The sequence below is a fragment of the Genypterus blacodes genome, unplaced genomic scaffold (assembly GCF_046128005.1).
Source record: "Genypterus blacodes isolate CSIRO-AG114 ecotype Tasmania unplaced genomic scaffold, CSIRO-AGI_Gbla_v1 ptg000015l_1, whole genome shotgun sequence".
Taxonomy (NCBI): Eukaryota; Metazoa; Chordata; class Actinopteri; order Ophidiiformes; family Ophidiidae; genus Genypterus; species Genypterus blacodes.
This window is the reverse complement of record NW_027466829.1, coordinates 7,225,494-7,246,125: the sequence shown is the minus strand read 5'-3', so window position 1 is coordinate 7,246,125 and position 20,632 is coordinate 7,225,494. Positions and strand designations below refer to the sequence as shown.

Here is a 20,632-nt window from a genome sequence, read left to right as displayed (position 1 = left end):
TAGTTGTTGTGCTTTGTTGGTTTATACGCGCTCAGGCGTCAAATACTAACCCCGCCCTCGCGGGGTTGACTGAGCGCCACGTCAGGTTTGTATCAACGAACCTGATGTCAAGTTCGAGATGAGAAACTTTGACAGGTCACTCGCCTAATCAGGTTTTTTTTTACGACAATAGCGACCCATTTCTAGCCAATGAGAGAGGCTGGAGGTGGGGCGTTGCCATGGTGAATACAATCTCATTGAGTAGGTTGTGGCTCCCAGGCAAAGCTCGTGTTTGTTCATGACAGCTGTAAACAAGCACCCGTCAAAAACACGTAGCAGAACTGAAGGCAAGCGTGTCAAGAGCACAGCGAGGGACAGAAGGTAAGACTGAGGCAGCTCTCTGCATGGATATGATGAGGAATAATCAATGCCACCTGAGCTCTAAATGATAACTTTGAATGATAACTTCAACAGTGTGTTTGTGAATGAATTTATGGGTAAATGTGTGTGCTGGAGTCTTTTACTCGTGGCAGAATTTTCTTTGGGCATAATTAATCTTCAGAACCTGTTTCAACAGTCTGTGGGCGTCATTGTGCTTTGCTCACCCAGTGCAGCTCTTGTGAAACAGAGGGTGTTATCTGTGGCACCTGCCCACATGTCATCACTCAGACACTGGATGCTTACTTCTTAAAATGATCTTTAATATGGATGTGATTGAGAGCAGTGTAATCTCTGTACATGAGGATGAAAATACTAAACTTGTCTTTACTGTATTGGTCCAGGTGATGAGGAGTAACGCCTTGGTCCATTGTGGACTGGTTCTGCTCAGTCTGTGGCTCTGTACCCAGTCAGTGCCTATCGGTGTGGACCAGAAACAAGAAAAGCCTCTAGAGTCACCCCAGAGTGCTGTGAGTCAAGCAGATGCTGCTGCCGTGTGTTGTGTTGGATGTGATATAAGTGTGAGGGTGTGAGCAGCCACCCTCAGCGCTCTGATCTCTATCTCAGACGTAGAGTGTGTAGTGTTTCAAACAGGGCTGTGTCACACTGAAGGGTTACCTGCTTTGGTTTGTGCTTCAGGACACGGGGCTGCACCCCCACCTTAAAGAGAAGCTCAACAACGTCAACATGGATGAGCTCAAGGTCAGCATTTATTGTAAAAAACATTTTCATGTAAGCTCTCTGGTGATGTGAACACCTTGCACTTCATTACGGTCTGGGGTTTCCCTCTTTGCAGCAAGGCAAAATCTCCAGGCTGGACGAGGTTGAAGCGAGAGGAGTTGAGCCGGCTACGGTCGCTCATCAAAGCCAAACATGACCTCAAGGATGGGAACGGTATGACCCACACCAACGCTACGGCTGTGAGACCCACAACATATCGTTGCTGAAGTTGTACTGTATAAACTGTGGCTTCTCATCATTCCCCTCTTGCAGGCCCGGTAGTGGACGACCACGCTCAGCGGAGACAATCCGACCACTTCAACGACAAGAACCCCTTTGAGGTGGATGACTTGGACCGCTTCATCAAAGCGGTAACTAAGGCTCCCTCCTGGCTCCCACTTCTCCTAAAAATGTGTCTAAGAATGAAAAGAATGAGGTATGAGATGATGAAGGAGCGCGAGTGAGAGGAGCTTCTGGACTGGGAGCGTCCGGACGAGCAGCAAGGCGACCCGGTAGAGGAGCAGTATGCAAAGATGAAGGAGGAAGACGACGATCACCGCAAAGTAATCCCCCCTGTAAGACATTCAGTGCATGAATTTACTAAAAAAAAATCAAATACAGCATTAAAGTAGTTCTAAATAGAGTAGATTTCCTGCTAATATTCTGTGTGGGCAGGGCAGTGAAGCCCAACTGAAGGATGTGTGGGAGGAGACAGATGGTTTAGACCGAGAAAACTGAATTTCACAACTTCCTGTCATCAAGAATTCAACCTGTTTCTCTTTTTTATTCCTTTGTCCTAACGCCACCTGTTGGGCTCCACCTACTCCCTTGCCCTCGGTAGACTCTGTATTAGAACCCAATGTACAGTGAGGATGAGTTGAAGATGGATGAAGAGCAACTGAAGCACGAGAAGCTTTCCAGAGGGAGGAGCTGGACAGGCAACAGCAGATGCTTGATGATGAGAAGTTGCAGCTCCAGCAGGTGAAGGTCTTGAAAGGACACTGAGGATTATATTGTTTGGAGGTGATGGGTAATTTGAAACAGATAGTTCCATTTGTGATGGCCCCAGGGATGTAAAGGCGTTACAAACTGCCTTTTTAAAGTCAGTAGCTTGTACAGATGTGGTACATTTAAGTGTTTCCTGTGTGCACGATGATCTTCAGTTATGCTGTAACTCTATCCTGCTTTCTCTCCTCAGACAATGGAACATGTGGAAAACATGAAAAGTCAAAACGCAACAATTCAGGTCAAAGTTGCTACAGGTTCCTCCACAACCTGAGAACCTAGTAGAAGAGGCACGCCTCTTCACACAGTTCAAAACACTCAGCGGCCACTTTATTAGATACACAATCCAATGTACAATCACCACAGAATTTAATCAACATCTCTCTCACACAGTCAGTTTGTTTACATGCACTTTAAAACTTATATCATACTGTAATTGCTTCAATTAGATGCTAGTAAAGACCTTGATTATGTGATGTTAACTCATTTATTCAGGCATGTAAACGTCTTGATTGGGGTTTCCTGCCTGATTGATCTTTTATTTTCTATAACGGTGGGATGTACAGTGGGATTATAGTGTTGGATGATAGCTGACCAAATACAGAACAGCTTCTTTACAATAGAAAATAAGTAACCAGGTTATGTTTACACATTTCTCAGATATATAATGTGATTGTCTGGCAAGAGACGATTAGAGAGCTAATCTACTTCCTCCTGTGGAGGTCAGTTTCTCTCCAAATCTCGCCGGATATTTTTTTGAAGGTTGTGTTCGGGAGAAATATCCAGTCATAAAGGAGAACAGCTGATATAAGAGCCATATCCGGGATGAAGGATCATATTGAGACTTGCAGGTGTCATTAGTAACACTGATGACAATTGTGTTACTAAGGACACTGATGACAATAGTGTTCTATACTGTCACTCTGTAGTATATCTGTAGTTATATAGCCAGTTGCACGGTGGCACTTTGTACCCTTGTCCTCCTTATGTATTTGTAATGTCCGGACGCTCCCACTGTTCCCTGATTGTATGTACTTGGTCGATTTTTGGGTGTACTTATTATGTTGTACTTATTATCTGCACGCACTCTTGCACGTTTCCCTATATTGCGCTGGTTTTGGTGATTTCTCGTTCTTGTTTCGTTTTGCACTGTACTGTAACTGTTGCACAGCAATTTCCCTCGGGATAATAAACTTTAATCTTATCTTATCTTATCTTTATACACCCGACGATTAGTCATTTTACAGATATGACATCATGTCAACATTAAGAAGGAAAACATTCAGTGTTCAAATTATATTGTATGAGAAATAAAACTATGTCATTCATGATGTCTATCCTAACAGACCATCAAGTGTATGTGTTTACCTTGGAAACTTTCATATCCACTTTATTTACTGAAGCTATTTGGTTTGATAAAAAAAACAACAATCTGCTGATGTAATAGACGCTCATGCCTTAAAGACTTAAAAAAGACACCTAGACTTTGGTTCACCGTTGTGCCTTTGTACGATCTCCTCTCTGCATAAAATTCGATTAAAAGTATTTTATTTAATTGTGTTTTCAAGGCAGGATTAGTTGTTGTGCTTTGTTGGTTTAAACGCGCTCAGGCGTCAAATACTAACCCCGCCCTCGCGGGGTTGACTGAGCGCCACGTCAGGTTTGTATCAACGAACCTAATGTCACAGTCGAGAGGAGACACCTTGACTGACAGGTCACTCGCCTAATCAGGTGCCAACGCGACATTTTTTTACGACAAAAGCGACCCATTTCTAGCCAATGAGAGAGGCTGGAGGTGGGGCGTTGCCATGGTGAATACAATCTCATTGAGTAGGTTGTGGCTCCCAGGCAAAGCTCGTGTTTGTTCATGACAGCTGTAAACAAGCACCCGTCAAAAACACGTAGCAGAACTGAAGGCAAGCGTGTCAAGAGCACAGCAGACAGAAGGTAAGACTGAGGCAGCTCTCTGCATGGATATGATGAGGAATAATCAATGCCACCTGAGCTCTAAATGATAACTTTGAATGATAACTTCAACAGTGTGTTTGTGAATGAATTTATGGGTAAATGTGTGTGCTGGAGTCTTTTACTCGTGGCAGAATTTTCTTTGGGCAAAATTAATCTTCAGAACCTGTTTCAGCAGTCTGTGGGCGTCGTTGTGCTTAATAAACGTTCGTCAGTGCAGCTCTTGTGAAACAGAGGGTGTTATCTTGGGACCTGCCCACATGTCATCACTCAGACACTGGACGCTTACTTCTTAAAATAATCTTTAATATTGATGTGATTGAGAGCAGTGTTATCTCTGTACATGAGGATGAAAATACTAAACTTGTCTTTACTGTATTGGTCCAGATGATGAGGAGTAAAGCCTTGGTCCGTTGTGGGCTGGTTCTGCTCAGTCTGTGGCTCTGTACCCAGTCAGTGCCTATCGGTGTGGACCAGAAACAAGAGAAGCCTCTAGAGGAGCAGCCAGAGTCGCCCCAGAGTGCTGTGAGTCAAGCAGATGCTGCGCTCTGATCTCTATCTCAGACGTAGAGCGTGTAGTGTTTCAAACAGGGCTGTGTCACACTGAGGGGTTACCTGCTTTGGTTTGTGCTTCAGGACACAGGGCTGCACTACGACCGCTACCTCAGAGAAGTGGTGGAGAACCTGGAGAAAGACCCCCACTTTAAAGAGAAGCTCAAAAATATCAACATGGATGAGCTCAAGGTCAGCTTTTTTTTTTTTCATGTAAGCTCTCTGGTGATGTGAACACCTTGCACTTATTTACGGGCTCGGGTTTCCCTCTTTGCAGCAAGGCAAAATTGCCAAAGAGCTGGACTTTGTTCACAACAATTTTCGGACCAAGCTGGACGAGTTGAAGCGGGAGGAGTTGAGTCGGCTACGGTTGCTGATCAGAGCCAAACACGACCTCAAGGATGGGAACGGTATGAACCACACCAACGCTACTAATGTGAGACTCACAACATATGGTTGCTGAAGTTGTACAAGAAAAGTTGCAATAACCAACAGTTGGAAGGTGAAGGCCCAGACTTTCTTACCAAACAGTGTCTTCAGCTACCAATGTACTCTCTGCCTGATACTGTTGAATAAAGGTTCATTGAGATTCGATTTGTACAGCAACATCATTATTACAAGAGAGAAATACATTTCAGTTGAAGCTTCAGTCAGCAAAGTTGCTGTGTTGCCTCTGGCTATGTGCAAACCTTTGACTGAAGAGGTACATTTACAGCAGTCAGTCAGGTTGTTAGTGAGTCAGGGACCTGATCACTCACCAGCCCAGCAGATGCAATGATGGAATGGAGGAATGATTAAAGAGCACTTTTAAGGTCTTACCACTGTATAAACTGTGTCTTCTCATCATTCCCCCCCTTGCAGGCCGGGTAGTGGACCATCACGCTCTGCTGAGACAGTTTGAGCACCTCAACCACAAGAACCCAGACACCTTTGAGGTGGACGACTTGGACCGCCTCATCAAAGCGGTAAGCAAAGGCTCCCTCCTGAATGTGAAAGAATGAAGAAGTAACAAGCTGTTTGAGTGACAGCTAAAGCTCAAATCCTCTGAAGCTGTTGAGCAGAGAGTTGAGAGCTGAGTCGGTCTGAAGGCAGAAGACGCCTGAATACCACATGGGGAACAACTGGCTCTCACACAAAAACCATAGGTCCTATCAGGAAACGGACTGAACCTTGCCGAAAAAGGCTGGCGAGTTGAAAAAGATGTAAAAGATCTCTGCTGAAAATCTAACATTGTGCCGGTTGGAGAATTCACGCCCAGTTTTCCCTTACAGACAGTCATACCTGTAATCATAGAGGACAACGCCAGATAGTATTGATATAATTAGGATGAAGCAGCTGCAGGTGTCATGTGTCAGCTGTCTCTGCACCATTTTCACATTCATATGTTGATGCAATAACAAATGGAGCTCTTCTTCAGGGTGTAGAATGGGGAAGTCTGATTCGTGGCGATACAGTGATGTTGTAATCGGTTTGCACATGACAAGACAAGAGTCTCACACAATCATGACACTATTTAATGCGAATTCTTTACGCTGCAGTCCGCCATTTTATATCTAGTTCCTTGTTTGCTGATTGATGAGCAGAAGACCCAGTATTTTCACTTTTCTTCCAGGAACAAATCTGTTGTTCTGGGCAAATGAATCAAAATGTCCCATCAAGGTGTTAAACCCTCTCGTCTCTTTGTTTCCTCTCTCTGCCCCCGAAGGCCACCAAAGATATGGAGAACTTCGACAAACAGCGCCACGATGAGTTCAAGAACTATGAGATGATGAAGGAGCACGAGCGAAGGGAGCGTCTGAAGAGCATGGACGAAGAGCATCGCAAGATGGAAGAGGAGCACTACGCGGAGATGAAGAAGAAACACGGCGACCACCCCAAAGTGAACCACCCTGTAAGACATTCAATGCATGAATTTACTAAAAACATCAAATACAGCATTAAGTAGTACTAAGTAGAGTAGATTTCCTGCTAATGTTTTGTGTGTGCAGGGCAGTGAAGCCCAACTGAAGGATGTGTGGGAGGAGACAGATGGTTTGGACCGGGAAAACTTTAATCCCAAGACCTTCTTCGTACTGCACGGTAACCACAGAGACCGTTTGGGTGGTTAGCTATGGGCAGCAGATGTTTCACTCCCTGCATTAGTTAAACATTAACAGAGATGTAGATATTTATTGGATCTCACATCTAATCGTCCCCCTACAATCAAAGAAAGTCTTCCCAGAGGAGATCCATGTGCCTATCCCAGCAGAAGATATGATACGTAACATCTGAGCAGGAATAAAGTGCTTGTTTTGTTTTGCAGACATCAATGGAGATGGGTACCTTGATGATTATGAACTTGAAGCTCTTTTCACTAAAGAGGTATTTGTGTGTAACCACTCTGATTTTGCTTGTTTGGGTTATTTATTGTCGTGAAATGTCATTTTGAGGTACAACTTGTGTGCGTGTTCTGTGTCTCTCCAAGCTGGGTAAACTCTACGATCCCAAAAATGAGGAGGATGACATGTTTGAGATGGAGGAAGAAAGGCTGCGGATGAAAGAGCAAGTTATGAAAGAGGTGAGTGATGCCACAACAGAGCGCATATGGAGGATTGTTGGACATTCACTAACGTTGCCTTGCATCTTGCACAGGTGGACAAAGACAAAGACGGACTTGTGTCTTTGGCCGAGTTCTTGAGTACCAGTCAGAGCTCTTCATTCCAGAACAATGACGATTGGGAGGTAAGAGAGAGTGGAGGCTGTAGGAACATCACAAAAAAGGAGAAAACTTAATCTCCCAACGTCCTGTCATCAAGAATTCAACCTTTCTCTTAATTATTCCTTTGCCCTAACACCACCTGTTGGGCTCCACCTCCTCCCTTGCCCTCCGTAGACTCTGGATGAGAACCCAATCTACAGTGAGGATGAGTTGAAGATTTATGAAGAGCACCTGGAGCACGAGAAGCTTTCCATCAACAATAAGACTGTCGAGCTGCAGAAGCAGAGGGAGGAGCTGGACAGGCAACAGCAGATGCTTGATGATGAGAAGTTGCAGCTCCAGCAGGTGAAGGTCTTGAAAGGACACTGAGGATTGTATAGTTTGGGGGTGATGGGCAATTTGAAACAGATAGTTCCATTTGTGATGGCCCCAGGGATGTAAAGGCGTTACAAACTGCCTTTTTAAAGTCAGTAGCTTGTACAGATGTGGTACATTTAAGTGTTTCCTGTGTGCACGATGATCTTCAGTTCTGCTGTAACTCCATCCTGCTTTCTCTCCTCAGACAATGGAACATGTGGAAAACATGAAAAGTCAAAACGCAACAATTCAGGTCAAAGGTTAGTATCAAGTTCCTCCACAACCTGAGAACCTAGTAGAAGAGTCACGCCTCTTCACACAGTTCAAAACACTCAGCGGCCACTTTATTAGATACACAATCCAATGTACAATCACCACATAATATTGTACTATACAGGTGTACCTAATAAAGTCGCCCCTGAGTGTACCTTCACACATACAAATTGAACTTAACTCAAGGAGGCTCAACCTTAAAGCCACATCTTCACATCTGCATCTGTGTTGTAGATTCGGCAGCTTCATCTGACACTCAAGGATCAGTTCTACAAGGAAACGCTCAACCGTTGTCTGTAGACCACGAGCAGCAGGGCGCACCAGCACCAGGACACTCTTAGCAGGCCTCACAGCTGTGTGTGTGATCAGTGTATGACCCTGAGCATGCATGCGTGTCTGCCTCATCACTAACCCAACTGTCTGTCATTCTTTGTTTCATCATAAACACCTCTCAGCCTAATAATATGCCTAAGCACTTAAACCAAGTCTGGTTTCAGGGTTTGAATGTAGTGCCAGTTTCCTTTTCTGCCTGGCGTCGCTGCATAAACACGACGGGAAACATGGAGCTCTTTTTCACGGACAGATGACCGCTTTGTTTTGGTGTTTTGATCTTTGACCACAACCGGGACTCTGTGCTCCTTTGGAAGTGCTTTGAGGTGCAGTGGGGAGGTGTCAGCCCGATAAGTGAAGGTTTTGTTTCACGCACACTGTAGATCCTTGGGAAAGAGACGACGTGAGTAAAAGAAAATAGTGCAAATTATTTATTTTATTCAGGTTAATTTATAGAAATTATTATCTACAACTTAGCTTTATTTTCATTATAGTGCTGCTGTTCTACTTCTATTTAAGATTTACATTTTATTTGATGTGTTAATACTGTCTTGGGCACATTTAAAATGGAGGAAATGATGGATTCGGAATTGTTTGTTCTTTTATCCGTAAAGCTTTAATTTTGTATTACATCACATTCATTCTTACACATTTTAGTTTATTTCATTTTAAGAGGCTTTCCCTCAGTCAATAAAACCACAGAGGATCAGGCCCTGAAGAAGTGGTGACCAGCTTTGAGAGTGAACTGTGTGTTCCACGACGTCTTACTGTGGAGCTGTTGATGTCGGACCAAACTGTTTTGTCTTATGTAATGTTTCAAATGGTCGTGTTTATTGTGTTTTTGCGATTTTTGTCCAAATGTAATGAATCCTGTGTCAATGTTGAGACAGAATCTGTACCACACACTGCGTTCTCACTCTGCTGTGATGTTTGAATGTGATCATTAAAGTCAATGTGCCTGCATTCATACATTTGCTGTTTCTTTAAACTTCTCAGCAATGTAATCTCCTGCTTTAAAGGGAAGGTATTTGTCCGAACCGTCCAGACATCTTATCTCTGTGTCATCATCTGGGTACAGAAAGAAAGCCACAGACTGACGTGTGCTGGAGGATCCACCAGGAGGCAGTAACACTTTGTGGACCTGAATGAGGACAACAACAACAATAAGAAGCTGTTATACTCACATTTCATACATCAGTCCAACATCTGTGTGGACAGATGCATAGTGTGTTTTCCCTGAATTCAGTGCTAATCAGGGTCCTTTGACTATTGTCCTGGTTCTGTGGTTGCACCAGCCAGGGTTTTGTGTATCCATGTAGTACAGTATATGACTGATTGAATGGACGACAATAGGACGGTTGGTATCCCTCACCACAGAGACAAAGCGATCACTGGTCCAGCGCTGCAACAGGTCGGCGATGTTGATGAGGACGGCTCCAGGGATGCTGGGAGCTACCATGAATTCACCTGATAGGCGGCGGACCTGAAGAGTTACACATGTCAGGTAAGATACAAGTGAGCTGAGAAATCCTCCCCTATGCCTGCAGAGTGGAGATGTCGGGGAGTGTGAGTGTGTGTCACCTCCAGGCCTTCGTCGGGTCCCTGGAACAACAGGGTGAGGGTCCCAAAGTCAGAATGCTCTCCGCATCGTAACTGATTCTCCTTCAACTTATCGATGTCGATTGGAGGGTAGTAGAGCGGCCGCAGAAATGCTGTGTTCCCACTTCCTGCAAAGAAGAATTCTGTCATCTGCAGTACGTTGGACAAACTGAAGTTAAAGGGGATTCCTGCGATCTCACTTTCATTTTGACCAGGAGTCTCCAACTTTTTTTCCTCTATTTTAACAAAATATAAATGTCCAAGAGCTCCGCATTATTAGTAACATTTATCCACGTGGCTGATTCTCCACCCGAGCCAGCTGAATAAGCATCTTTCTGGAGTGAATCCTTCAGCAGACACCTGGACACCAGCGATGTGTTGGAGACCCTTGGTTTAGACTCTATTCTGAAACCTTTGCAATACACATGTACAGGTCACGTTAGGTAATGTGTCTGTCACATAACCTGAGGTTAAACATTAGCTGAATCAGGTGTTTGCTCAGTTCAGAGTATTGCTTCTATCCCCCTGTGCTGCAGTGGCAGGGGGACTCGTTGGGGGTCAAAGGAAAAACAAATGCAAAACCTTCAGGGCCAAATCAGTTCATGGAGCCGGGGTAAATGGAACCAAGAGTTACAGATTGATATTGAACAAATAGTCTGCGGGGACATGAGGTGAAATAAGATCTCTGATGAGGAAATTCTGCTGTCATACAGAAAACACATGAACAGCTGTGCCCAGACCCAGTGATCCCAGTAAAAGAAACATCTCTTTTACAGCCGCTGGATTCCCGGTCCTTTAGGTGGTTGTTATGATTTTATTGTGAGTCTGGTGATCTGTACCTACCACCTACGAAACGATGTGCACTAAGGAACACGTCTGGATCCAGACCCAGACTGAGGGCCATCACCCTGAGCACCCGCAGACTCAGCTCTTTACAGCGCAGGAAGAACGAGGTCTGGATCTCCTTGAACGCGGTCAGATCACCTGATGATGGCCATTTCTATAGAAATAGAATAGAAAGGCTTGTCAGAAAAAGTCCCTCTTCTACGAGATGAAAGACCGATAAAAGTTCTTTGACCCCCAAAAGCAGTCAGCATAAAGGTCATTAGTTTAAGTCAACGTGTAACCCTGTCTAATGCAAAAACCTTCTTCTTCTTTAATCTGGCTTGTTTGATATCTATAAGGGAAAAGTTCAGCTTTACCAAATCAGGATGAAGTGACGGCACGTCGAATGTTTCTTTTAGGTCTCCAGGTCGACGGGGATTTAATCTGAAACGAAAATGATTCAATATGAATCTAAACATTGTCAAACTTAGGAAGTGTGTGAGATTTTCTGCCTCCTACTTTTCATTCTCCAGACAACGCCAGCCATAGTACGGAACGCTGGCACAGTGTCCTGTGGCGAAAGGTTTCTTCAGTTCATCTGGCTGCAGGAAGAATTTCTTAGAGATGTCTAGAACACGATCCACCTACACAAACACAGCAGGGGAGAATCTGCATTACGCTGAAAGTAGCTTCAACAACATAAACGTGACTCTACCTTTGCTTCCTGCTCTCACCTCATCCTGAGTGATCCCAGTGTTCTTCAGATAAACAAACCCAATTGTTATAAAAGCCGTCTTCAGTTCTTCCATCAAGATGTTCAGCTGCTCATCAGTGACAGCCTCCTGCTCCAGGCTGTACACACTGAAGTCCACCACAGGAATGCCCATTTTCAGTTGTTTATAAAGGACCCGACACACTCTGGCAGCTGTACCACATTCAACAAAGTCTGAGCAGCACTGGACAATGAACCAGGCTGGACTTGACTTTTTATACCCCAGCCTCCTCTGGGAATCTTCCACTCCATACTGTATTTAAAAGGCTAACATTAACCCAACTCCTGTCATAAGGTAATAGTCTATTACTATAAAGTAAAGGGGAAATATTTTACATTACTTTTAGCATATGCCGGACTTCAGCAGGAAGTCCAATAGGAAATGAACCTTCTTACTACGGGTAACATTTATCCACTTTAATGGGTGAACACAGAGACTCACATCACTACATTCATACTGGATTAAACAGCACTGCTTTATTATCATCATCATCATCATCATTCTCTCCTCACTGTCTGTTGACTTCAAGCACACAATCTGTACATGTGTTGTGTTTATGTTTATGTTGCCTTCATATTGGTCACATTTCTGTGGGCTTGAGATCATGTAACAGAATAAGAAGAGTACTTATCTTGTGGGTTTGTTTATGGCTTTAAATTGATTTCTTTTCCCTTCTGGCTCAATAGAAACCATCAGACTGAGGGCTGGAGTTTTGACACAACGAGTTACCTTTCGCCCCACCCAAAGAAGGGGGAGGGGCAAGGAGGGGGAGAAAGTGAATCCCAGTTTGTAAGAGAATTCCCATCAAATCATGAGACGAGAAGTCAGATTAGAGTGTAGTGCTATCAAGGCGCATCTTCAGGTAGGCGCCTGATGTAACAGGAGGGTATTTGTTTGAGCCGTCACAGCAGCTGATCAGAGCGTCATCATCAGGCTGGACAAAGAACGCCACACACTGGCGTGGGCTGGTGTCTCCAGCAGGGGGCATCAACACTTTGTGAACCTGAGGAAGAACAGGGAAGAAGAAGATTTTCCTCTACCAAAAATTGAAACTACAGGATTATCCTCTGTGGTGTTCACTGTGGAGTTAACGTGTGTGTATGATTCCACTCCAACAGTTCTACAGTTACACGTGTGTGTGTTGTATTCTTCACTTGATGACTGCAGCTCTTGCTCATTACTGTTTCTATAAAACACTGAGGTTTGTCTTTAGGGTTGTTTACCATCTTGAATGTTTTTTTATCCATTTCTGAAATGTCTGTTATAATCAAATTAACATTTCAAAGTTTCATTTTGAAGTTAAGATGAGATGTTCAGGTGAGACACAAATCTGCATGACTGTCTCTCTGCTCACCGCCGACACAAACTGATCACTGGTCCAGCGCTGCATCAGGTCAGCGATGTTGATGAGGACGGCTCCAGGGATGCAGGGAGCACTGATGTATTCACCTGAACGACTGTGGACCTGAAGAGGACCAGACAGGCCAGAGGAGACAAGCTGTCAGTTTGTGACTGAACATGAAACTGAACAAACTAGAGAACAGGCTTCAAAGGTGTCAGTGTCCCTCTGCAGAGGATTGGAGATCATTGTCTTACCTGCAGACCTTCATTAGTGCCCTGGAACAACATGGTGATGCTGCCGTAGTCTGAATGTTCTCCACAGCGTAGCTGACCCTCCTTCATCTTGTCCCAGTCCACTGGAGGGTAGTAGAGGGCTCGCAGGGTGGTGCAATTCACTTCATCTACAGAGGACATCACAAATGATATCTTATCCAGTCCTACATGGATCCCCCCCATTATTTACTCTTATCTCCACAGTGGTAACAGTGAGTCAGCTGATCTGTACTCACGCCCAATGAAGCTGTGAGCACTGAGGAACACCTCTGGATCCAGACCCAGACTGAGGGCCATCACCCTGAGCACTCGCAGACTCAGATCTTTACAGCGCAGGAAGAAAGAGGTCTGGATCTCCTGGAACCCTGCAGCAGCTCCTGCTGACGGCCACTTCTACAATAGAACAGGATAGATTAGAATAAAGTGTTTATCTGAGGCTCTTCTCTGTTTGTGCTCTGTCTCTAGTGAATAATTACCATGTCAGAGTGAACTGCCACCATATTGTATGACTCCTTTAAGTCTGAAGGTCGAAGTGGATTTAACCTGAAACAGTAAACATTCAGTATGAATCCAGCTTGTTCAGGTCAGAGGTGAAGTGTGAGAGGTTCTGATCCAAACCTTTCATTCTCCAAAGAAGCCCAGCCGTGGTTGTAACTGTGTGTGAAGTCTCCCCTCCTGAAGGGCTCTTTGAGATCCTCTGGCTGCAGGAAGAACTTCTTGGAGATGTCCATGACACGGTCAACCTGCACAGACACACCAGGAGACAATCTGCATTCCACTACAAGAAACTTCCACCATCTTCAATGTTCCTCTCCCCCTGGACTTCCTGCGCTCACCTCCTCCTGACTGATCCCAGTGTTCTTCAGATAAACAAAGCCCACGTCTATAAAAGCGCTTTTCATCTCTTCTCCTAAGGCGTCCAGCTGCTCGTCAGTGACATCATCCTCTTTCAGGCTGTACACGCCAAAGTCCACCACTGGGATCTTCATGTTCACAGATACTGCACACACACTTTGAGAACCTTCCTCACCCTGCAGAGCCTCTGCAGCAGTGGACTCTCACATGGGTGGAAACTTGTTCTGACGCAACGTGTTACTTTTCACCCAACCAAAAGAAGGGGGAGGGGCAAGGAGGGGGAGAAAGTGAAAGTCAGTCTGTAAGGGAATTTTCCATTCCACCTCAGAAGTGACACGCACCACGGGTAGAGAGCACTGTTCAGTCACTCTTAGAGTTCTCAGTCTGTTTGGAGTTGTATGTCAACAGTTTTCCTTCTGCTGTTTCTATTATTTCATAAATGCAACACAGGATAGTTCTTTGATCAATAGTATAACTGTATACACATTACATACGATTACACGCGTTGTTTTCCTGTTGTGGGACTCCTGCACTCACATTCGGGACGCAGAGCGCCGATTCAAAAAAACTTAACACTTTCAGTCCCAGTGTGTCTTTAGAGCGAACAACCAGAGCGGCTGGTTACAGATCGATTTAGAGCAAATAACCGTGGGGTCATATGAGGGGAATCAGTGTAAACTTTGTGTGTGTGTGGGTGTGTAGCATATAAGTAATGTAATATTTTACATTACTTATATATTATATTATATATTACATAACATTTTTGCATGAACTTCTCTTTAAAATGAATAAAACCCATTTTCAAAATTTCAAAATAGTTTAGGAATGAATGAGGGGTCCTCAGTCTAAAAACATGACTCTCAAAAATGAGATTAAACTGTATTTAGGAGTCAGCTTGGTCAAAGGAACTAACTCACTGAGGTAGTGAGAGCTGATGGCATGAGAGCTTTGAGAGAGATTTGTATAACCCAACATCAGATACGACGTCTAAAAGGGTTTTACAGGCTCAGAACAGCAGACGGTTCACGACCCAGGGGCCCGTCTAAAAGAAGGACTTCCGCAGGAAGTCTAATAGGAAATGAACCTTCTTACTATGGGTAACACTTATCCACTTTAATGGATGAACACAGAGACTCACATCACTACATTCATATTGGATAAAACAGCACTGCTTTATTATCATCATCATCATCAATGACACATTTCTGTGGGCTTGAGGTCGTTTTAATGAATCAGAAGAGTATTTATCTTAGGTTTGTTTATTGTTTTAATTGATGTATTTTCCCTTCTGGCTCAATAGAAACATCACACGTTTAGCAGCACAGAAGTCTTCTGGAGTTCCTTCATTGATTTGATCACATTTATGTTCTAGTACATCAAACACACTCACATACAGGAGTGGAGTTGGAATGATTTCATGGATATAAAAGTCCATTTCATGTGTATTGGTCAGCAGCACGCATTTCAAGGAAGGCACCAGATGTTACAGGAGGGTATTTGTTTGAACCATCACAGCAGCTGATCAGAGCATCATCATCGGGCTGGGCAAAGAAAGCCAAAGCCTGGCGTGTGCTCGTGTCTCCAGCAGGAGGCAGTAACACTCTGTGAACCTTAGGAAAAACAGGGAATAAAAAGAATTTCCTATCACAAAAAGTTGTAAAGAAGCTTGTGATTGACAGATAACTGTATTAAGTTTGTTCACTCTCTCTCTGCTCACCGCCGACACAAACTGATCACTGGTCCAGCGCTGCATCAGGTCAGCGATGTTGATGAGCACGGCTCCAGGGATGCAGGGAGCACTGATGTATTCACCTGAACGACTGTGGATCTAAAGAAGACAAATGTCAGATACCTTTCAGTTGAACAGGCTTCAAAGGTGTCAGTGTCCCTCTGCAGAGGATTGGAGATCATTGTCTTACCTGCAGACCGTCATTAGTACCCTGGAACAACATGGTGATGCTGCCGTAGTCTGAATGTTCTCCACAGCGTAGCTGACCCTCCTTCATCTTGTCCCAGTCCACTGGGGGGTAGTAGATGGTCCGCAGGGTGGTGAGGTTCCTTTCACCTACAGAGGATACAACATTTCTACCAAAGCCGTAATAATATCTGATCCAGTCCTACATCCTAAGAGGATCCTCCGTGTAGAAAAAATGCCCAATCACATGACAGGAGCAGAAACAGATCAACCCCTGAGATCAAGTGACTTGCTGAAGGACACGGTTGTTATAGGAGGACAATATGGCTGTTATAGTGTTTTGCAGTGGTAACAGTGAGTCAGCTGATCTGTACTCACGCCCCATCAAGCTGTGAGCACTGAGGAACACCTCTGGATCCAGACCCAGACTGAGGGCCATCACCCTGAGCACTCGCAGACTCAGATCTTTACAGCGCAGGAAGAAAGAGGTCTGGATCTCCTGGAACCCTGCAGCGGCTCCTTCTGACGGCCATTTCTATAATAGAACAGGATAGATTAGAATAAAGTGTTTACCTGAGGCTCTTCTCTGTTTGTGCTCTGTCTCTAGTGAATAATTACCATGTCAGAGTGAACTGAGATGACATTGTATGTCTCCTTTAAGTCTGAAGGTCGAAGTGGATTTAACCTGAAACAGTAAACATTCAGTATGAATCCAGCTTGTTTAGGTCAGAGGTGAAGTGTGAGAGGTTCTGATCCAAACCTTTCAGTCTCCAGAGAAGCCCAGCCATGATGGCAATTTTGTGTGAAGCCTCCCCTCCTGAAGGGCTCTTTGAGATCCTCTGGCTGCAGGAAGAACTTCTTGGAGATGTCCATGACACGGTCAACCTGCACAGACACACCAGGAGACAATCTGCATTCCACTACAAGAGACTTCCACCATCTTCAATGTTCCTCTCCCCCTGGACTTCCTGCGCTCACCTCCTCCTGACTGATCCCAGTGTTCTTCAGATAAACAAAGCCCACGTCTATAAAAGCGCTTTTCATCTCTTCTCCTACGGCATCCAGCTGCTCGTCAGTGACATCATCCTCTTTCAGGCTGTACACGCCAAAGTCCACCACTGGGATCTTCATGTTCACAGATACTGCACACACACTTTGAGAACCTTCCTCACCCTGCAGAGCCTCTGCAGCAGTGGACTCTCACATGGGCGGAAACTTGTTCTGACGCAACGTGTTACCTTTCACCCAACCAAAAGAATGGGGAGGGGTAGAAAGTCACGAAAGGTTTCTTCAGTTCATCTGGCTGCAGGAAGAATATATTGGAGATGTCTAGAACATGATCCACCTACACAAACACAGCAAGGGAGAATCTGCATTACGCTGAAAGTAGCTTCAACAACATAAACGTGACTCTACCTTTGCTTCCTGCTCTCACCTCATCCTGAGTGATCCCAGTGTTCTTCAGATAAACAAACCCAATTGTTATAAAAGCCGTCTTCAGTTCTTCCATCAAGATGTTCAGCTGCTCATCAGTGACAGCCTCCTGCTCCAGGCTGTACACACTGAAGTCCACCACAGGAATGCCCATTTTCAGTTGTTTGTAAAGGACCCGACACACTCTGGCAGCTGTACCACATTCAACAAAGTCTGAGCAGCACTGGACAATGAACCAGGCTGGACTTGACTTTTTATACCCCAGCCTCCTCTGGGAATCTTCCACTCCATACTGTATTTAAAAGGCTAACATTAACCCAACTCCTGTCATAAGGTAATAGTCTATTACTATAAAGTAAAGGGGAAATAATTTACATTACTTTTAGCATATGCCGGACTTCAGCAGGAAGTCCAATAGGAAATGAACCTTCTTACTACGGGTAACATTTATCCACTTTAATGGGTGAACACAGAGACTCACATCACTACATTCATACTGGATTAAACAGCACTGCTTTATTATCATCATCATCATCATCATTCTCTCCTCACTGTCTGTTGACTTCAAGCACACAATCTGTACATGTGTTGTGTTTATGTTTATGTTGCCTTCATATTGGTCACATTTCTGTGGGCTTGAGATCATGTAACAGAATAAGAAGAGTACTTATCTTGTGGGTTTGTTTATGGCTTTAAATTGATTTCTTTTCCCTTCTGGCTCAATAGAAACCATCAGACTGAGGGCTGGAGTTTTGACACAACGAGTTACCTTTCGCCCCACCCAAAGAAGGGGGAGGGGCAAGGAGGGGGCGAAAGTGAAAGTCAGTCTGTAAGGGAATTTTCCATTCCACCTCAGAAGCGACATGCACCACGGGTAGAGAGCACTGTTCAGTCACTCTTAGAGTTCTCAGTCTGTTTGGAGTTGTATGTCAACAGTTTTCCTTCTGCTGTTTCTATTATTTCATAAATGCAACACAGGATAGTTCTTTGATCAATAGGTTAACTGTATATACATTAAATACCATTACACGCGTTGTTTTAGAGCGAACAACCAGAGCGGCTGGTTACAGATCGATTTAGAGCTAATAACCGTGGGGTCATATGAGGGGAATCAGTGTAAACTTTGTGTGTGTCTGGGTGTGTAGCCTGCTCCAGTCCTATTGGCTGTGAGCTGCAGCGGCCTGCAGGTTCCTCTGGATCTTTCCTTCTACACACTCACAGCTCACAGCTCACAGGTGAAGGATCCAGGTGCTTCCTTTCAATAAAACCTCAACAACTATCAACATAAACTTTCCTGGGACAACTTTAAAGCACAGAAGGCTACTGAGAGTCCTTTGATGATTAAAAACAAATCACATTAATGTTCAAGTACATCAAACACACTCAGATACAAGAGTGGAGTTAAAATCAATTCATGAGACGAGAAGTCAGGTTAGTTTGTAAGCGTTATCAAGGCGCATCTTCAGGTAGGTGCCTGCTGTAACAGGAGGGTATTTGTTTGAGCCGTCACAGCAGCTGATCAGAGCATCATCATCAGGCTGGACAAAGAACGCCACACACTGGCGTGGGCTGGTGTCTCCAGCAGGGGGCATCAACACTTTGTGAACCTGAGGAAGAACAGGGAAGAAGAAGATTTTCCTCTACCAAAAATTGAAACTACAGGATTATCCTCTGTGGTGTTCACTGTGGAGTTAACGTGTGTGTATGATTCCACTCCAACAGTTCTACAGTTACACGTGTGTGTGTTGTATTCTTCACTTGATGACTGCAGCTCTTGCTCATTACTGTTTCTATAAAACACTGAGGTTTGTCTTTAGGGTTGTTTACCATCTTGAATGTTTCTTTATCCATTTCTGAAATGTCTGTTATAATCAAATTAACATTTCAAAGTTTCATTTTGAAGTTAAGATGAGATGTTCAGGTGAGACACAAATCTGCATGACTGTCTCTCTGCTCACCGCCGACACAAACTGATCACTGGTCCAGCGCTGCATCAGGTCAGCGATGTTGATGAGGACGGCTCCAGGGATGCAGGGAGCACTGATGTATTCACCTGAACGACTGTGGACCTGAAGAGGACCAGACAGGCCAGAGGAGACAAGCTGTCAGTTTGTGACTGAACATGAAACTGAACAAACTAGAGAACAGGCTTCAAAGGTGTCAGTGTTCCTCTGCAGAGGATTGGAGATCATTGTCTTACCTGCAGACCTTCATTAGTGCCCTGGAACAACATGGTGATGCTGCCGTAGTCTGAATGTTCTCCACAGCGTAGCTGACCCTCCTTCATCTTGTCCCAGTCCACTGGGGGGTAGTAGAGGGCTCGCAGGGTGGTGCCATTCACTTCATCTACAGAGGACATCACAAATGATATCTTATCCAGTCCTACATGGATCCCCCCCATTATTTACTCTTATCTCCACAGTGGTAACAGTGAGTCAGCTGATCTGTACTCACGCCCAATGAAGCTGTGAGCACTGAGGAACACCTCTGGATCCAGACCCAGACTGAGGGCCATCACCCTGAGCACTCGCAGACTCAGATCTTTACAGCGCAGGAAGAAAGAGGTCTGGATCTCCTGGAACCCTGCAGCAGCTCCTGCTGACGGCCATTTCTACAATAGAACAGGTTAGATTAGAATAAAGTGTTTACCTGAGGCTCTTCTCTGTTTGTGCTCTGTCTCTAGTGAATAATTACCATGTCACAGTGAACTGCCACCATATTGTATGACTCCTTTAAGTCTGAAGGTCGAAGTGGATTTAACCTGAAACAGTAAACATTCAGTATGAATCCAGCTTGTTCAGGTCAGAGGTGAAGTGTGAGAGGTTCTGATCCAAACCTTTCATTCTCCAAAGAAGCCCAGCCGTGGTTGTAACTGTGTGTGAAGTCTCCCCTCCTGAAGGGCTCTTTGAGATCCTCTGGCTGCAGGAAGAACTTCTTGGAGATGTCCATGACACGGTCAACCTGCACAGACACACCAGGAGACAATCTGCATTCCACTACAAGAAACTTCCACCATCTTCAATGTTCCTCTCCCCCTGGACTTCCTGCGCTCACCTCCTCCTGACTGATCCCAGTGTTCTTCAGATAAACAAAGCCCACGTCTATAAAAGCGCTTTTCATCTCTTCTCCTACGGCGTCCAGCTGCTCGTCAGTGACATCATCCTCTTTCAGGCTGTACACGCCAAAGTCCACCACTGGGATCTTCATGTTCACAGATACTGCACTCACACTTCGAGAACCTTCCTCACCCTGCAGAGCCTCTGCAGCAGTGGACTCTCACATGGGCGGAATCTTGGTTTT

At 44.7% G+C, this 20,632-nt stretch overlaps 6 protein-coding genes across 6 annotated transcripts; 2 read left to right on the top strand and 4 right to left on the bottom strand.

The window, feature by feature from the left end:
- The first annotated feature begins 210 nt into the window (after positions 1–210).
- On the top strand, positions 211–9,284 carry LOC142990863 (nucleobindin-2-like). The gene is made up of 13 exons (XM_076140761.1): positions 211–360; positions 4,495–4,632; positions 4,744–4,851; positions 4,937–5,069; positions 5,521–5,624; positions 6,365–6,550; positions 6,648–6,738; positions 6,962–7,020; positions 7,124–7,216; positions 7,291–7,380; positions 7,532–7,702; positions 7,920–7,974; positions 8,222–9,284. The coding sequence occupies exons 2-13, from the start codon at positions 4,495–4,497 to the stop codon at positions 8,326–8,328; spliced, it is 1,335 nt and encodes a 444-aa protein (XP_075996876.1). The 5' UTR covers positions 211–360; the 3' UTR covers positions 8,329–9,284.
- Positions 959–3,697, top strand: LOC142990865 (nucleobindin-2-like). Its single transcript, XM_076140764.1, has 5 exons — positions 959–1,119; positions 1,214–1,311; positions 1,411–1,712; positions 1,979–2,118; positions 2,336–3,697. The coding sequence occupies exons 1-3, from the start codon at positions 1,109–1,111 to the stop codon at positions 1,599–1,601; spliced, it is 300 nt and encodes a 99-aa protein (XP_075996879.1). The 5' UTR covers positions 959–1,108; the 3' UTR covers positions 1,602–1,712; positions 1,979–2,118; positions 2,336–3,697.
- Positions 8,869–11,681, bottom strand: LOC142990864 (uncharacterized). Its single transcript, XM_076140763.1, has 7 exons — positions 11,476–11,681; positions 11,261–11,385; positions 11,119–11,185; positions 10,760–10,916; positions 9,899–10,044; positions 9,690–9,800; positions 8,869–9,458 (listed from the first exon to the last, which is right to left on the bottom strand). Exons 1-7 carry the CDS (start codon positions 11,626–11,628, stop codon positions 9,282–9,284), a joined length of 936 nt encoding a protein of 311 aa, XP_075996878.1. The 5' UTR covers positions 11,629–11,681; the 3' UTR covers positions 8,869–9,281.
- A 309-nt stretch (positions 11,682–11,990) lies between these two features.
- LOC142989130 (uncharacterized) lies at positions 11,991–14,222 on the bottom strand. The gene is made up of 7 exons (XM_076138551.1): positions 13,965–14,222; positions 13,747–13,871; positions 13,605–13,671; positions 13,365–13,521; positions 13,111–13,256; positions 12,869–12,979; positions 11,991–12,517 (listed from the first exon to the last, which is right to left on the bottom strand). Exons 1-7 carry the CDS (start codon positions 14,115–14,117, stop codon positions 12,344–12,346), a joined length of 933 nt encoding a protein of 310 aa, XP_075994666.1. The 5' UTR covers positions 14,118–14,222; the 3' UTR covers positions 11,991–12,343.
- A 1,089-nt stretch (positions 14,223–15,311) lies between these two features.
- Positions 15,312–17,115, bottom strand: LOC142990799 (uncharacterized). The gene is made up of 7 exons (XM_076140671.1): positions 16,877–17,115; positions 16,659–16,783; positions 16,517–16,583; positions 16,277–16,433; positions 15,903–16,048; positions 15,701–15,811; positions 15,312–15,593 (listed from the first exon to the last, which is right to left on the bottom strand). The coding sequence occupies exons 1-7, from the start codon at positions 17,027–17,029 to the stop codon at positions 15,420–15,422; spliced, it is 933 nt and encodes a 310-aa protein (XP_075996786.1). The 5' UTR covers positions 17,030–17,115; the 3' UTR covers positions 15,312–15,419.
- Positions 17,116–17,834: 719 nt separating this feature from the next.
- On the bottom strand, positions 17,835–20,621 carry LOC142990793 (uncharacterized). Its single transcript, XM_076140667.1, has 7 exons — positions 20,387–20,621; positions 20,169–20,293; positions 20,027–20,093; positions 19,787–19,943; positions 19,533–19,678; positions 19,291–19,401; positions 17,835–18,939 (listed from the first exon to the last, which is right to left on the bottom strand). Exons 1-7 carry the CDS (start codon positions 20,537–20,539, stop codon positions 18,760–18,762), a joined length of 939 nt encoding a protein of 312 aa, XP_075996782.1. The 5' UTR covers positions 20,540–20,621; the 3' UTR covers positions 17,835–18,759.
- Positions 20,622–20,632: the final 11 nt, after the last annotated feature.

What these genes read in the sequence shown, in the direction of transcription:
- LOC142990863 (XM_076140761.1), top strand. Translation starts at nt 4,495, where the DNA reads ATGATGAGGAGTAAAGCCTTGGTCCGTTGTGGGCTGGTTCTGCTCAGT. An exon ending in AAGAGCAAGTTATGAAAGAG is followed by an intron (nt 7,217 to 7,290) that starts GTGAGTGATGCC and finishes CATCTTGCACAG; the next exon opens with GTGGACAAAGACAAAGACGG. An exon ending in AGAACAATGACGATTGGGAG is followed by an intron (nt 7,381 to 7,531) that starts GTAAGAGAGAGT and finishes TGCCCTCCGTAG; the next exon opens with ACTCTGGATGAGAACCCAAT.
- LOC142990864 (XM_076140763.1), bottom strand. Translation starts at nt 11,628, where the DNA reads ATGGGCATTCCTGTGGTGGACTTCAGTGTGTACAGCCTGGAGCAGGAG. An exon ending in CTGGGATCACTCAGGATGAG is followed by an intron (nt 11,386 to 11,475) that starts GTGAGAGCAGGA and finishes GTGTTTGTGTAG; the next exon opens with GTGGATCGTGTTCTAGACAT. An exon ending in GACCCGACGAAGGCCTGGAG is followed by an intron (nt 9,801 to 9,898) that starts GTGACACACACT and finishes GTAACTCTTCAG; the next exon opens with GTCCGCCGCCTATCAGGTGA.
- LOC142990793 (XM_076140667.1), bottom strand. Translation starts at nt 20,539, where the DNA reads ATGAAGATCCCAGTGGTGGACTTTGGCGTGTACAGCCTGAAAGAGGAT. An exon ending in TGGCAGTTCACTGTGACATG is followed by an intron (nt 19,944 to 20,026) that starts GTAATTATTCAC and finishes GTTCTATTGTAG; the next exon opens with AAATGGCCGTCAGCAGGAGC. An exon ending in TGCTCACAGCTTCATTGGGC is followed by an intron (nt 19,679 to 19,786) that starts GTGAGTACAGAT and finishes TGTCCTCTGTAG; the next exon opens with ATGAAGTGAATGGCACCACC.
- LOC142990799 (XM_076140671.1), bottom strand. Translation starts at nt 17,029, where the DNA reads ATGAAGATCCCAGTGGTGGACTTTGGCGTGTACAGCCTGAAAGAGGAT. An exon ending in CTGGGATCAGTCAGGAGGAG is followed by an intron (nt 16,784 to 16,876) that starts GTGAGCGCAGGA and finishes GTGTCTGTGCAG; the next exon opens with GTTGACCGTGTCATGGACAT. An exon ending in GTGATCAGTTTGTGTCGGCG is followed by an intron (nt 15,594 to 15,700) that starts GTGAGCAGAGAG and finishes GTTTTTCCTAAG; the next exon opens with GTTCACAGAGTGTTACTGCC.
- LOC142989130 (XM_076138551.1), bottom strand. Translation starts at nt 14,117, where the DNA reads ATGAAGATCCCAGTGGTGGACTTTGGCGTGTACAGCCTGAAAGAGGAT. An exon ending in TGGCAGTTCACTCTGACATG is followed by an intron (nt 13,522 to 13,604) that starts GTAATTATTCAC and finishes GTTCTATTGTAG; the next exon opens with AAGTGGCCGTCAGCAGGAGC. An exon ending in GCACTAATGAAGGTCTGCAG is followed by an intron (nt 12,980 to 13,110) that starts GTAAGACAATGA and finishes GGTCCTCTTCAG; the next exon opens with GTCCACAGTCGTTCAGGTGA.
- LOC142990865 (XM_076140764.1), top strand. An exon ending in TGACCTCAAGGATGGGAACG is followed by an intron (nt 1,312 to 1,410) that starts GTATGACCCACA and finishes CCCCTCTTGCAG; the next exon opens with GCCCGGTAGTGGACGACCAC.